Source organism: Dipteris shenzhenensis, chromosome 3, assembly GCF_047967505.1.
Source record: "Dipteris shenzhenensis isolate YYH24624 ecotype China chromosome 3, Dip_SZ_1.0, whole genome shotgun sequence".
NCBI lineage: Eukaryota > Viridiplantae > Streptophyta > Polypodiopsida > Gleicheniales > Dipteridaceae > Dipteris > Dipteris shenzhenensis.
Window position 1 is genome coordinate 41,232,089 of NC_141598.1, and position 10,816 is coordinate 41,242,904.

At 42.4% G+C, this 10,816-nt stretch overlaps 1 protein-coding gene across 2 annotated transcripts; it reads right to left on the reverse strand.

Annotated features, from left to right (window-relative positions):
- Nucleotides 1-5,093: 5,093 nt before the first annotated feature.
- On the reverse strand, nucleotides 5,094-10,517 carry FBL17 (RNI-like superfamily protein). Of its 2 annotated transcripts, none has more exons than XM_087372905.1 (11): nucleotides 9,669-10,517; nucleotides 9,101-9,376; nucleotides 8,850-8,951; nucleotides 8,599-8,743; nucleotides 7,812-8,029; nucleotides 7,574-7,678; nucleotides 6,509-6,606; nucleotides 6,133-6,380; nucleotides 5,887-5,953; nucleotides 5,580-5,665; nucleotides 5,094-5,488 (listed from the first exon to the last, which is right to left on the reverse strand). In XM_087372905.1, the coding sequence occupies exons 1-11, from the start codon at nucleotides 10,388-10,390 to the stop codon at nucleotides 5,381-5,383; spliced, it is 2,175 nt and encodes a 724-aa protein (XP_087229031.1). In that variant the 5' UTR covers nucleotides 10,391-10,517; the 3' UTR covers nucleotides 5,094-5,380. The 2 variants fall into 2 exon arrangements, with proteins under 2 accessions (XP_087229031.1, XP_087229030.1); XM_087372904.1 differs by having other exon boundaries at nucleotides 9,101-9,379.
- Between the last annotated feature and the right edge of the window lie 299 nt (nucleotides 10,518-10,816).

Genomic DNA, 10,816 nt, shown 5'->3' on the forward strand with positions numbered 1-10,816 from the left:
CCTCCCACAGCCTTCCCTCACGTGCCCCCTCCCTTGTGTGCCTTCATCCTTCGTGTGCTCTCATCCTCCATTTGCACCTCTCCCTGCACCCTACCCTCACGGTACAATTCTCTATCCTCGTCCACGGAACTCCTCCCCTCCATTCTCGTCCCTTGTCAGGCTACTACCGATCCCTTGAGCAATGCAAAGAGGTGTAAGGACAAGATGGAAAGCTCAGACAAAGGGAAGCCACCTCTCACACATCTCTCTCTCTCTCTCTCCCTCCCTCCCTCCCTCCCTCCCTCTGTGTGTGTGTGTGTGTGTGTGTGTGTGTGTGTGTGTGTGTGTGTGTGTGTGTGTGTGTGTGTGTGTGTGTGTGTGTGTGTGTCTCCCCCCCCAATCCTACTTTTGTTTCCTTCCCTAACCTCCAAAATCTACATTACGAAAAATTGTACATGGAAAGAAACTTGGGGTCAAGGGGGGAGAGAGAGAGAGAGAGAGAGAGAGAGAGAGAGAGAGAGAGAGAGAGAGAGAGAGAGCTATTTTATTTTTTGATGCAAGGTGAAGTGCAAAAATCACAAACTCCTTCAAAGAAGAGGAGATTGCAAAAAGCAAGTACATCCTATCAAAGAGAAGAAACAAACAAGATAGATGGTAAGGAAGAGGCTGGTGTCAAGGACATGCCTATTGCAAAAAGAACGATCTAGTTCAAGGGAAAGACCTTAAAAGAAGACAAGAAGCCATTGAATTTGCTGCTTTTTGAGTTTCTTGAGAAATGCAATGCTCAGCATGAATTCCACCTATTCTATGAGATGTGGAACAAAGATCTAGATCATGCTACCGTATTGGAGGTGCACACGGATTTTACAGCAGAGGAGCTGGGAGAATTCGAGAAGCTTACAAATAAGGGTAGGCTAGTCATATCAGACAAGGCCTGTATTCACGTCAAGGATTTGATTAAGGATTAGAAGTTGAGGATTTCTGTGAATAGAATATTTAATACCCTACCCCAATCACACAAGGAAAATTGCACTATTCATCCCAAAAGATGCATGCTCTTGGAGGAGAGTTTTTCTTTTAGTATGTTCCTACATCTCACTCATGATGAAGAAACGCCAGAAGAGGCTGAGGAAGATCTCCAAGAAGAAAACAATCTTGAAGCAGGGGACAAAGTTATTGACGAAGCATAGGAATTGGAAGACAAGATATTACTCTTCAAGAGGAGAGTAAAGGGGTTGCAGCTTTAGATCTTCAGTCAAAAAATATAGAATCTCATTTTTAATGTATATCTTGATGCTTCAATATTTGCAATAAAATCCATTTAGGGCTAGAAAATGTGGATTCTCCAATTGACTTTGCCAACAATGTTTGCACCACCTAAGTGCAACTACAATACAATAGAAAAGGAAGCACTCTATATGGAAAATTGAATAAAAGACTTTCAACAGTACTTGCTCAAAAGTTTGTATTGTATGTGGAGTAGAAAGCAAGAAATACATGATTGGTTTGAGGGAATGTAGTGATTTGAGTGTGAAACAAAGGCTCATCAACAGAAGTGCAACCTAATTGGAATTTATGGGCCAACTTGAATGCAAATGAAGGAGTTCACATTCATGAATATTATTGAATGTCCTTGGTTATGTCCTTGGTTGGACAAGAATTGATTTCTAAGTATGTATAAGTAATCACGATCATCCCATTCCTAATTTGTACATGTAAGAATTGATTCTTAAGTACATATAATTATTCATGATCATCCCATTCCTAATCTGTACGTGTAAGATGTTGGATTGAAGCATGCTACCACCTATCGAGTAGAATTAGGGTTGGTCACTTTGACATCTAACAATGAGGCATTAGGTAGCTAGATTACTACTATTGATTCTGTCTAGTGCATAGGCATCTAGGACATCAATCTTCCACACAATGAGCCTTTTTCTAGATTGTATTTGTATATATTAACCTCTAGCAATAATTTCACCCATCTTGCCCATCTCCTTTGGGTCATATTTTGTTAATCTGGTATAATAAGGCCAAGTGGTCCTATGAGTGAAGATGATAGCATGACTCCTAAGTGAGCATTCAAATCCCATGTACCAAAACAAGCAATTAGGAAGAGCCGCATGAGCATTCAAATCCCAAGTGCTAAAACAAGCAATTAGGAAGAGCCGCATGAGCATTCAAATCCCAAGTGCCAAAACAAGCAATTAGGAAGACCAATATCTAGGAAGAGCCATATAGAAAGTAGCAATTACACACCATCTTATTGATCAAGTTCTTCATCATCAAATGACAAGATACTACCTAATGAGAACAGTCCTTGATTGTGTATTCCACCCACGCAGTCGCACCACAACACATGGGTACATTCTATGAACCAATGCTTGAAGCAAGGTATACAACCATGTTTTTACTTTCTATGAGAATACATCAAATAGCATAAAGTTGTTGCAATGTGCTTCAAAATTTTGCTAAAGCACTACAAGCAAAGAAGGGAAGCCAAAAAGATTGAATCGATAAGCTTTATCATGCTCTGTAAGGGTGGTAATGAAACCAAAAAGGAAACCTTCCACACGAATACACCACTTAATTCAATTGGACAAGAAGAAGAAAATGACACAATAATAGTGACAAGCAGATTGGGTACAATCCCCCCCCCTAGATGAGTGGCTCACGCTTCCTCATCTAAAGCATTTATAATGTTTCATAAAAGCAGAAGGAGCCAAAATTATCCCTCTCTTCCAAAATAAGGGATTTGCTTTACATAGCCTCTTGGGCCCAAAATTCATTTATGTCATCTCCAAAATATATTACTCAAACTTTGCAATATTAAAGAAATACAAAATTGACCCATGGCCATAAAAGATGCACCGTACAACACCTCAATCGATACCCTCGAACTAACTCCAATCCTCACTATTAGTTCCATCACCTGTACTCAAGCTGGCAATTACATTAGTTATTAACAATCGATTAAACGAATCACTAAATCAATGAATCCCAACATAATCACGCTCAAAGTATAATAGTCGAGCACAACACCAATTAAACTAGCAGCATCGGTATTAACATGAAATCACCAACAATACCGACCATCTAGCATGGCAAAACACAAGCTAGTTAGGCATCCCCAACTAACCACACAAAGCATCCACTAGGACCCCCACTGCGTCCGGTGCACTCCTATGGAATACTTTGCCATAGTCACACTTGATTAAAATAAAATAATATCCAAAGCAAGATATACGAAAAATATAATTCCCATGACAAGTAAAGAGTAAGATGGTTCTACGACAATGACAAGAGTCCACAAAATGTTGTGGTGGAGCATGGCCAAGATGAATTATTATAAACCTGCTCCAATGCAACCTTGGCAAAGTATGGCCATAGGAGGATATGAGGAACCAAGTTTTGATGCAATCAAGACTAAGCAAGGCCAAGTGGATCGGTTGGAGCAAGAGTTAGATACAAGACTTGGATTCAAGACTAACTATGGAAGAGCCAACACAATCGCACCAACAACAATGTCAACAATCAAGATGATGTAACTAGACTATTGCCTATACGAAAAGCATCCACATGAAACACCAAGTATCATCCACCTTCAACATCCCCCAATGTAGCCCCAATCGACTTGCCCACATTGATTCCAATATCTTAATTATTGACCCCAATACTCCTTCATGCCCATTATATGCTATATTTAATGCAAACCAAGACATGATGCCAAGAAAAATTGTAATACCTTATTTAAATGCCAAGACATGATACTACCTACCAAGGTGACAATGGTGAATTATCTTTTTAAGTGAACATTTCTAAGCAATTACATCTTTTATTGACTTTCTATTCTAGATAGCTTCAATATATCTTTTGTTAGCGTGAAAAAGCGTGATAGCTACGTGTGAATTGTTAGCTACATATGCATATTTGGGTATTGTGCACTTAGAAGTACATGTGCTAAATTCATGAAGGAGTGCAATACTTGTAGATTTCACTTGATTTTTCTTCTCCAATTTACTTATTAGACCAAGCACAGCCTCAAACTTCTTAATTGAAGCTTGCTTGGAAACTAGAACCATAACACTCCTATGGAATCTCTCTCCTTGAGCTTCAACTTGCAAAACAATGCTCTTGCCCCCTTGCTATAGCTAGCACTTGATCTTCTTGACGCAATGCTTTTCTTAAAGCTCAAAACCTTTATCTTAGCATAAAATCTCCTACACACCATCCTTAAGCCATCATAAAAGAAGGCACAATGTAGGAACATGGGAAGAGCAAGGAGGTGGCCAACTCATCTTCTCTAAGATTGGTCACAACCACTTATTCCAAGATAGGATAGCTCACAAGGCCATCCAATTTTACTATGTTTATCTTTCCTAGATTGTAAATTTGAACTTAGGTATTTTTCGCTATTGTGCAACACACTTTAGAAGTTTGCAAACGTCCAGTCTTTGAATATTTAGGAACATCCCCACAATTGAAAGCATGTTCATGGACATCAAGGTAAGATTTATGCCCTTTATGTAGTGAAAAAATGCAAATTCCTTTTAACCAGCCAATAAAGGAGAGGAGGGGGATAAAGCGGATAATGCATAAGACTTATTGAGCCATATAAAGGAGGAAGAGGGAAGAGGTTTAACAAAAATTGACCAGCGTTTTCTATAAACACTAACCCTACTCTATTGCCTCCCTTGATTGAAGTTTCTAGTCTAATGGAACAAAACTGTCTAAACATTGAAAGCTCGTTTAAGGTAATTCCATAGAGCACGTTTACAGGAAGTTTTAGCCATATTTTTTCTGTTGTTAATAGGACCCCTGTATTGGTTCAACATGGGGACTTTCTGAAGCTACCAAGGTTAAATTGGCAGACCTCACCCACTAGCTCAAGAGAGCGCCTCCTTTTGCAGCTGGAATCTTAGGGTTCCCTTTGTCGATGATAGAATTAGATTTAAATTTTCATAGAGTGTCCCTTGTATTAAAAACCTTCTAACAAGAAAACCGGGGAAGAGCTGTTGTACACAATAACTCAGTTTATTGCATCAGAAAGTTGCTAATTTCATTTTACATAACATTTCACCTTTTTTTGAAAGGGAATTTCAAACCTCCCGTTATTTCCGTTGCAATGATACTGTTTGGAAGATGCTGACAGGCTCAGGCTCGTAATCAGCTTAGAGCTTAACAATCACAAACCAGGTAGGTCATGACATCTCTCCAAAAAAAATAAAACTCGGGCTCCCACAAATCATTTACGCCCAGATATTCACAGAACCGTGGGATCTGTCCCCATATGAATAATTTGAATCCAAATTGTAGATTCCTAGCTTGTGAGACTTTCTCCAGCGCACTGGCAAAGAAGATAAGATCAGAGATGTATCATGTTGTAAAAGAACGTTTTATGTCAACTGGAAACAATGCTTCTGATTCGGGGTGCTTGCACCCTCTTTGACCGGTCAGCTTGGCGTGATACAGATAATGGGAAATCGTGCTCAAAAAGGGACTGCTCCACCTGTAAGCAGTGAAATAACTGTCAGACATGTAATCAAATTTTAGATTTTTAAAGTCAAAAGTGATTCAATCACCAGGAAAAGGATCCTTGCCTGGCATTTAATCACCCCGAGCAAGTTCTCCTCACATTTGCCAACATAAATGTCTTTCAAAGATGGACATAGCAATTCTAGTCTCTCTGATGCAATCAAATCCCAGGAATAATCAGGACAAGACTTATTAGCAAATCGGCCATGCATGTCCATTTAAATCTTCTGACTTCAGACAATTGCATACGGAATTGTTATCATGCAAAATAGCCCTGACTGCCCCCTAAATTACTGTCCATAACGATCATTGCTAATTGAGTTGATATTTCAAAACCGGACTCGGAATGGGTAAAAGGATTTCTCAACAAACCAGGCTTCAGCTTTGAGCAACCCGTCAAATTAAGATCCAGGAGTCCTGGACAATCCAACGTAAGCACCTGGAAGAAATATAACAGCATCTTTTCAGTACCTCTCATTACAGACCAACAAGCAAGCGTGCAACACTTGTACGTAGGAGAGATACAAACTCACGCTTTTGGTTTCGCACAAGGATTGTTTTAATCAAGCCAAAATAAATTACAATTCCTCGAACAAGCCGATTCTATGAGTAACTAACCTGGAGTCCAGAACAGCCCCAAAGACTGAGCTTTTCAAGACGTAAATGTTGCAGACTCAACGCACTAAATTTAGCTCCTTTAGAAATATTTTGGAATGAAGCACCAGCTGAGTCGTTTGGATCAATTTCAAAGTGCTCTAACTCATCCATATGAACATCATTTCTTGCAGAGCCATTGTCAACCATAACCCTTCCGCAGTCTAGAAGTTGTAGCGAAGGAAGCTGAGAAACTGCCATCTGAAGTCCAACTACAGCGAGTGCACACATCGACACGGTCAGCAAGACATTAAAGAATTCACATAATTACAGGCTAATAGGCAAATTTCCAGAAACTAAGACATGATACTTGCTAAAATTAAAAGCAGCATACATATACCTTGAGAGACCTTTGGACAAAGAGCAACTAAAAGCTTGGAGAGACTGTTTGAAAATGACTTATAGATAAGCTCCAGGGCCTTGTCCGTGATGCTCGACCTGTAGACATGAGATCATACAAGAGCATGAAGGTTGAGGGTGAGCTTGCTATTCAGTGAAGCTGGCAGGAACTCTTTGGGGAATAATAGAAAGGACACAGCACCCTGCTAGAAATCCATTTTGAACATCATCACATAGAATTCCCATTTTCAATCATTTCAAAAGATCAATCTTTTTATGTAATGATTCAAGTGATTTGTTTAACCAATCTCTGCTGTATCACTTATGTTGCTGAATCCAGGAGATGCCCAAACTTAACACGAAGAAGCAACACAAACAGATGCTGTACATGTCTTGCATCGATTCCAAGATTCGACTGGAAATCATTAATATCATTGAGCAATTCAAGTGGAGCTCTCATCAATCAAAACCTTTGGACTGACAGCATGCATGCATACTCGTATCATCCTTTCCTAAAAGGAGGCCCATCTCATCCTTGCCCAAAAGGAGGTCCATCTCAGTGATGACCGGACTGTTTATAAACTTGAAAATACAGTCGCTAGAACCAGCCAGGATCTAAAAGGCTTTAGAAGAATCTCCAAATTAATATACATACATTTAGGCAGCGATAGGCCCAGTTTTTGAGGCAAGGTGAAGGCCCAAAGCAGCCAATGCTTAAGGATGGCACGACAAAGCACAGCTTGGAATCTGCGGTACATTTCAGGCCTTGCTAAATTAAATAGTAGTGCTACAGTGATCTCCAGTTTGTTTGTGTTGTCAATAATGATCAGTTTTACAAACCTTTACAAATGCACTGTATGGCTAGATATGACTGATTCGAACATGGTGGTCAAAGATGGTGCAAAGACTAAAAGCTGATTTGAAAGAGTCTGGGAAAGGATGCAGGTATGAGAACTAGGCCTCTAAGATGCTTACTGCAAACAGAGAGGCTAACTGTTCTTAAAGCTTTCAACATATATACAAGCAATTGTGCAACAGAGAAAGGGGACAAAGGTCCAGAGCATACCCACTGAGGTCAAGGAGTTCCAGACTTTGGCAGCTAGTAGCAATTGCGGCTACAGACTTGTCTGTTATTCCCGAGCCAAAAGTGAGAGAAAGCATACGTAGTAACCTGATTGCACAGATATGAATTAGTAGAACATAGAATCTCAAATGAAAGTGATACCTTAGCTATCAGCCATGGATTAACAGAGACTTCAAGAAGCGGAGGCCTAAATTACACAAATCAGCTTTAAAATACTTACTTTAGCCCAGAGCTGAAGAGAGCGAAAACAACACGATCATGTAACCAAGGAGAAGCCACGTGAAGCCTTCTCAGTCCACGTGCAGTGTTTCCAATAGTCTTCATAATAGCGGCCAGGTTGTCGGTATTCGAATCATCATTTATTCGACTTCCAAGATTCACATCTTGAGGGGGCAGAAAATCTAGGGACAGCTCTGATAGAGTTGGGCAATTCAACAACTGGAAGCAGAACCAACAATAAATTAAGCATAAACTCATTGCCCAAATTCTGCTAATACCTGACTAGTTTTTGAACATTTCTCCCCAAAAAATTGTGACATGCATTAAATTTTAAAAGTTCTATTTTCTGAGATTAAAAATGTCTCTTCTGTTGAGTAGACCCAACCCTTCACAGCCTTTGTCTCAATCCATAGAAGAATGGTATAATTCTGCGCATTTTGTTTTCCTTTAGAAGAAATATCTTGTGAGCTTACGACACAGGTTTGTAATTCAAAATTTAAGACCATGGTGAGGTCTTCAAAGTCCTACAAACAGAGCTTCTACGACACCATAAGATCTGCATCAGGCGGAATGCGAGATACTTCCCTATGTTTCATTCAAAATTTATATCCGTACGTGCATGGCGCCAGAGGCCGTTGGCAAACTCAGCCGACTATGGCAGAAATTAAATTTGAGACGAAATATTATGTCCTTGCAATCCAGTAAACTACCCTTTAAATCACACAAATGCTCTGAAAAAACTTTAAGGATCGACCGTATTTTTAGTCAAGGACGGTAAGTGCACTTACCATATACTTAAGCTGATCACAGCCAGTGAGCCAGAATACTTGAAGGCGCGCACTACTCAGCTCAAGTTCAACTATGTTGCGGCATCCTTCAAGCTTAACAGATGTCAACGCTTTACATCTCCAGAAAAAAACTCTCAAACCTTCCCTGCGATCCGATGTTATAAGTTTTTAGTCATGTTGCACGGAAGTTAAGGTGAGTGAAAAACAGCCTCTCCTTGTACTCTAGAACAAGGCAGGCTCGCGGAAAATACCCGGATACATTATTTACGCCACCCGCCTTCAAGGATACTTCCAGTGATGAAAGTTGAGGGCTCAGGGTGGCAATACATTTGAGAAGGTGATCGCCAATTTGACTGTCATCCGTTACGTTTAATCAGAAAGGATTCTCATAAAGTTCGTCCAAACAGAAAAGCAACCACTCTATACAGACTAAGGAGCATACAAGGAAGCCTGCGTGCAAACTTGAAAACAGAAGACTTAGGGGACATGAAAAAGGCCGGACCTGCAAACATTCAGACTAAGCTGTCTCAGATTTGAGCATTTTCGCAGGAAAAAGGGAACGTAATCGTCCTGGTACAATTCGTTTTCCATATTTGATGCAGTAATAGAGAGGTTGGCTTCGCGTACTGCTGCCCAGACGTATTCCGCGCACTGGCGCCAACGCCTACAAATATTGCTGGCAGCTACAAGGTCTGGCGGAGACAGACGGGAAAGAATCTGCACCATGCAAGCGAGCGGCATTGCCTCTTCCCGACATGGACTGGGTTCCAAAGCGAGACTGCTGTTGGGCCGAAACGAAGTTAGTCTAAGCAAAATAGGCAGCAAAGATTAAAGGTGCGCGAGTCATTAAAGATGAAAAGGACTGAGAAAGTCCGTTGCGGTTTCCGACGGTCTTAGAGCAGCACGTAACATAATGCAGGTAGCTTAAGCGGATGGAAGCAGCTGGAGGAAAACGTTAGTGCAAAGATCCACGGTAAAAGGACAGTAACTAGCAGATGAAAGAGATCTATTCCCAAAGCAACGATGCTAGGCCGAACAAGCACGAAGCACGACAATGCAGTTGCACTCACTTATCAGCCGAGACGCAATCGGCATCCGCAGACGCCTCCAGGTTCGCGGAGGTCACCAAGGCACGTCTGTAACGCTCGTTCGAAGAGCAGGAGGAGGTGGGAGAAGAAGATGGCAGGGATTTGGCAAAGCGACGAGAGTGGGCCGAAGCTTGCCGGAAGCGGGAAGAAGCCTTGTGGTGGAGGGGGTGAGCAGGGGTGAGGGGTGCAAATGCGGAGTCGTGGGAGCGATCTTGGAGGGGCAAAGGCTGGGTATCGTCGTCGACAGAGAAAGAAGAAGGCGAGGAGGGGAAGGAACTCCAGCGAAGGAGGTGAGGAAGGTGGTGCTGCTTGTGGTGGTGATGCTGCTGCTGCTGCTGGTGATGCTGTTGGTGATGCTCCTCCTGCTGCTGCTTCTGGTGATGCTGCTGCTTGGAATCGGGGGACTCGGAGGAGGGATCGTCGATGCAGACATGGCCTCGCTTAGGCTGGCCGCATTTGCCACAGTTGTAGGAGCCTCGCTTGCGGGAGGCAGACTTGCCGAGGGCGGAGCAGCCGGAGGGGGAGGGAGGAAGGGAATAGGAGGAAGGAGAAGGGAAGAGGCAACGGCGATGGCGAGGGGGAGGATGGGATCGAGGAGCTGCAGGGAGCTGCTGCTGCTGCTGCTGCTGCTGCTGAAGAAGAAGCTGATGATCATCATCCAGAGGTGGAGGAGGAGAAGCGAGGTCGAGGTCGAGCTCCGCCATAGCCAGGAAGAAGAAGAAGAAGAAGAAGAAGAAGAAGAAGACGAAGAAGGAAGAAGAAGAGATCTCAGACCTTGAAGAACGCCATAGCCAGAAGCTCTGCGTTCAAAAGCTTGGAATCCGCCATAGCCGGCCCCCCGCAAGCTCTCCCGTGTGTTCCAAAAATGAAGGCCACTTCACCACTTATTATTAACTCTCACTTGGGACGATGACCCTAACCTTGGCGGGAGATTTGGCCCTTAACTTGGCGGGAAGCTCCCCCGGTCTTGAACTTACCCCTCCCCCGTCCCCCCACACTCCGGATATCTTATCAGAAAAAGTGCCAAACTTCCCGCCACCTGGCTTTCCACGTCTGTTTCCCCTCCCCTCCACGTCGCTTCCACGTTTGCCCAAAAGCGCACTGCTGGCGCCCACGCGGCTGTCACGTGT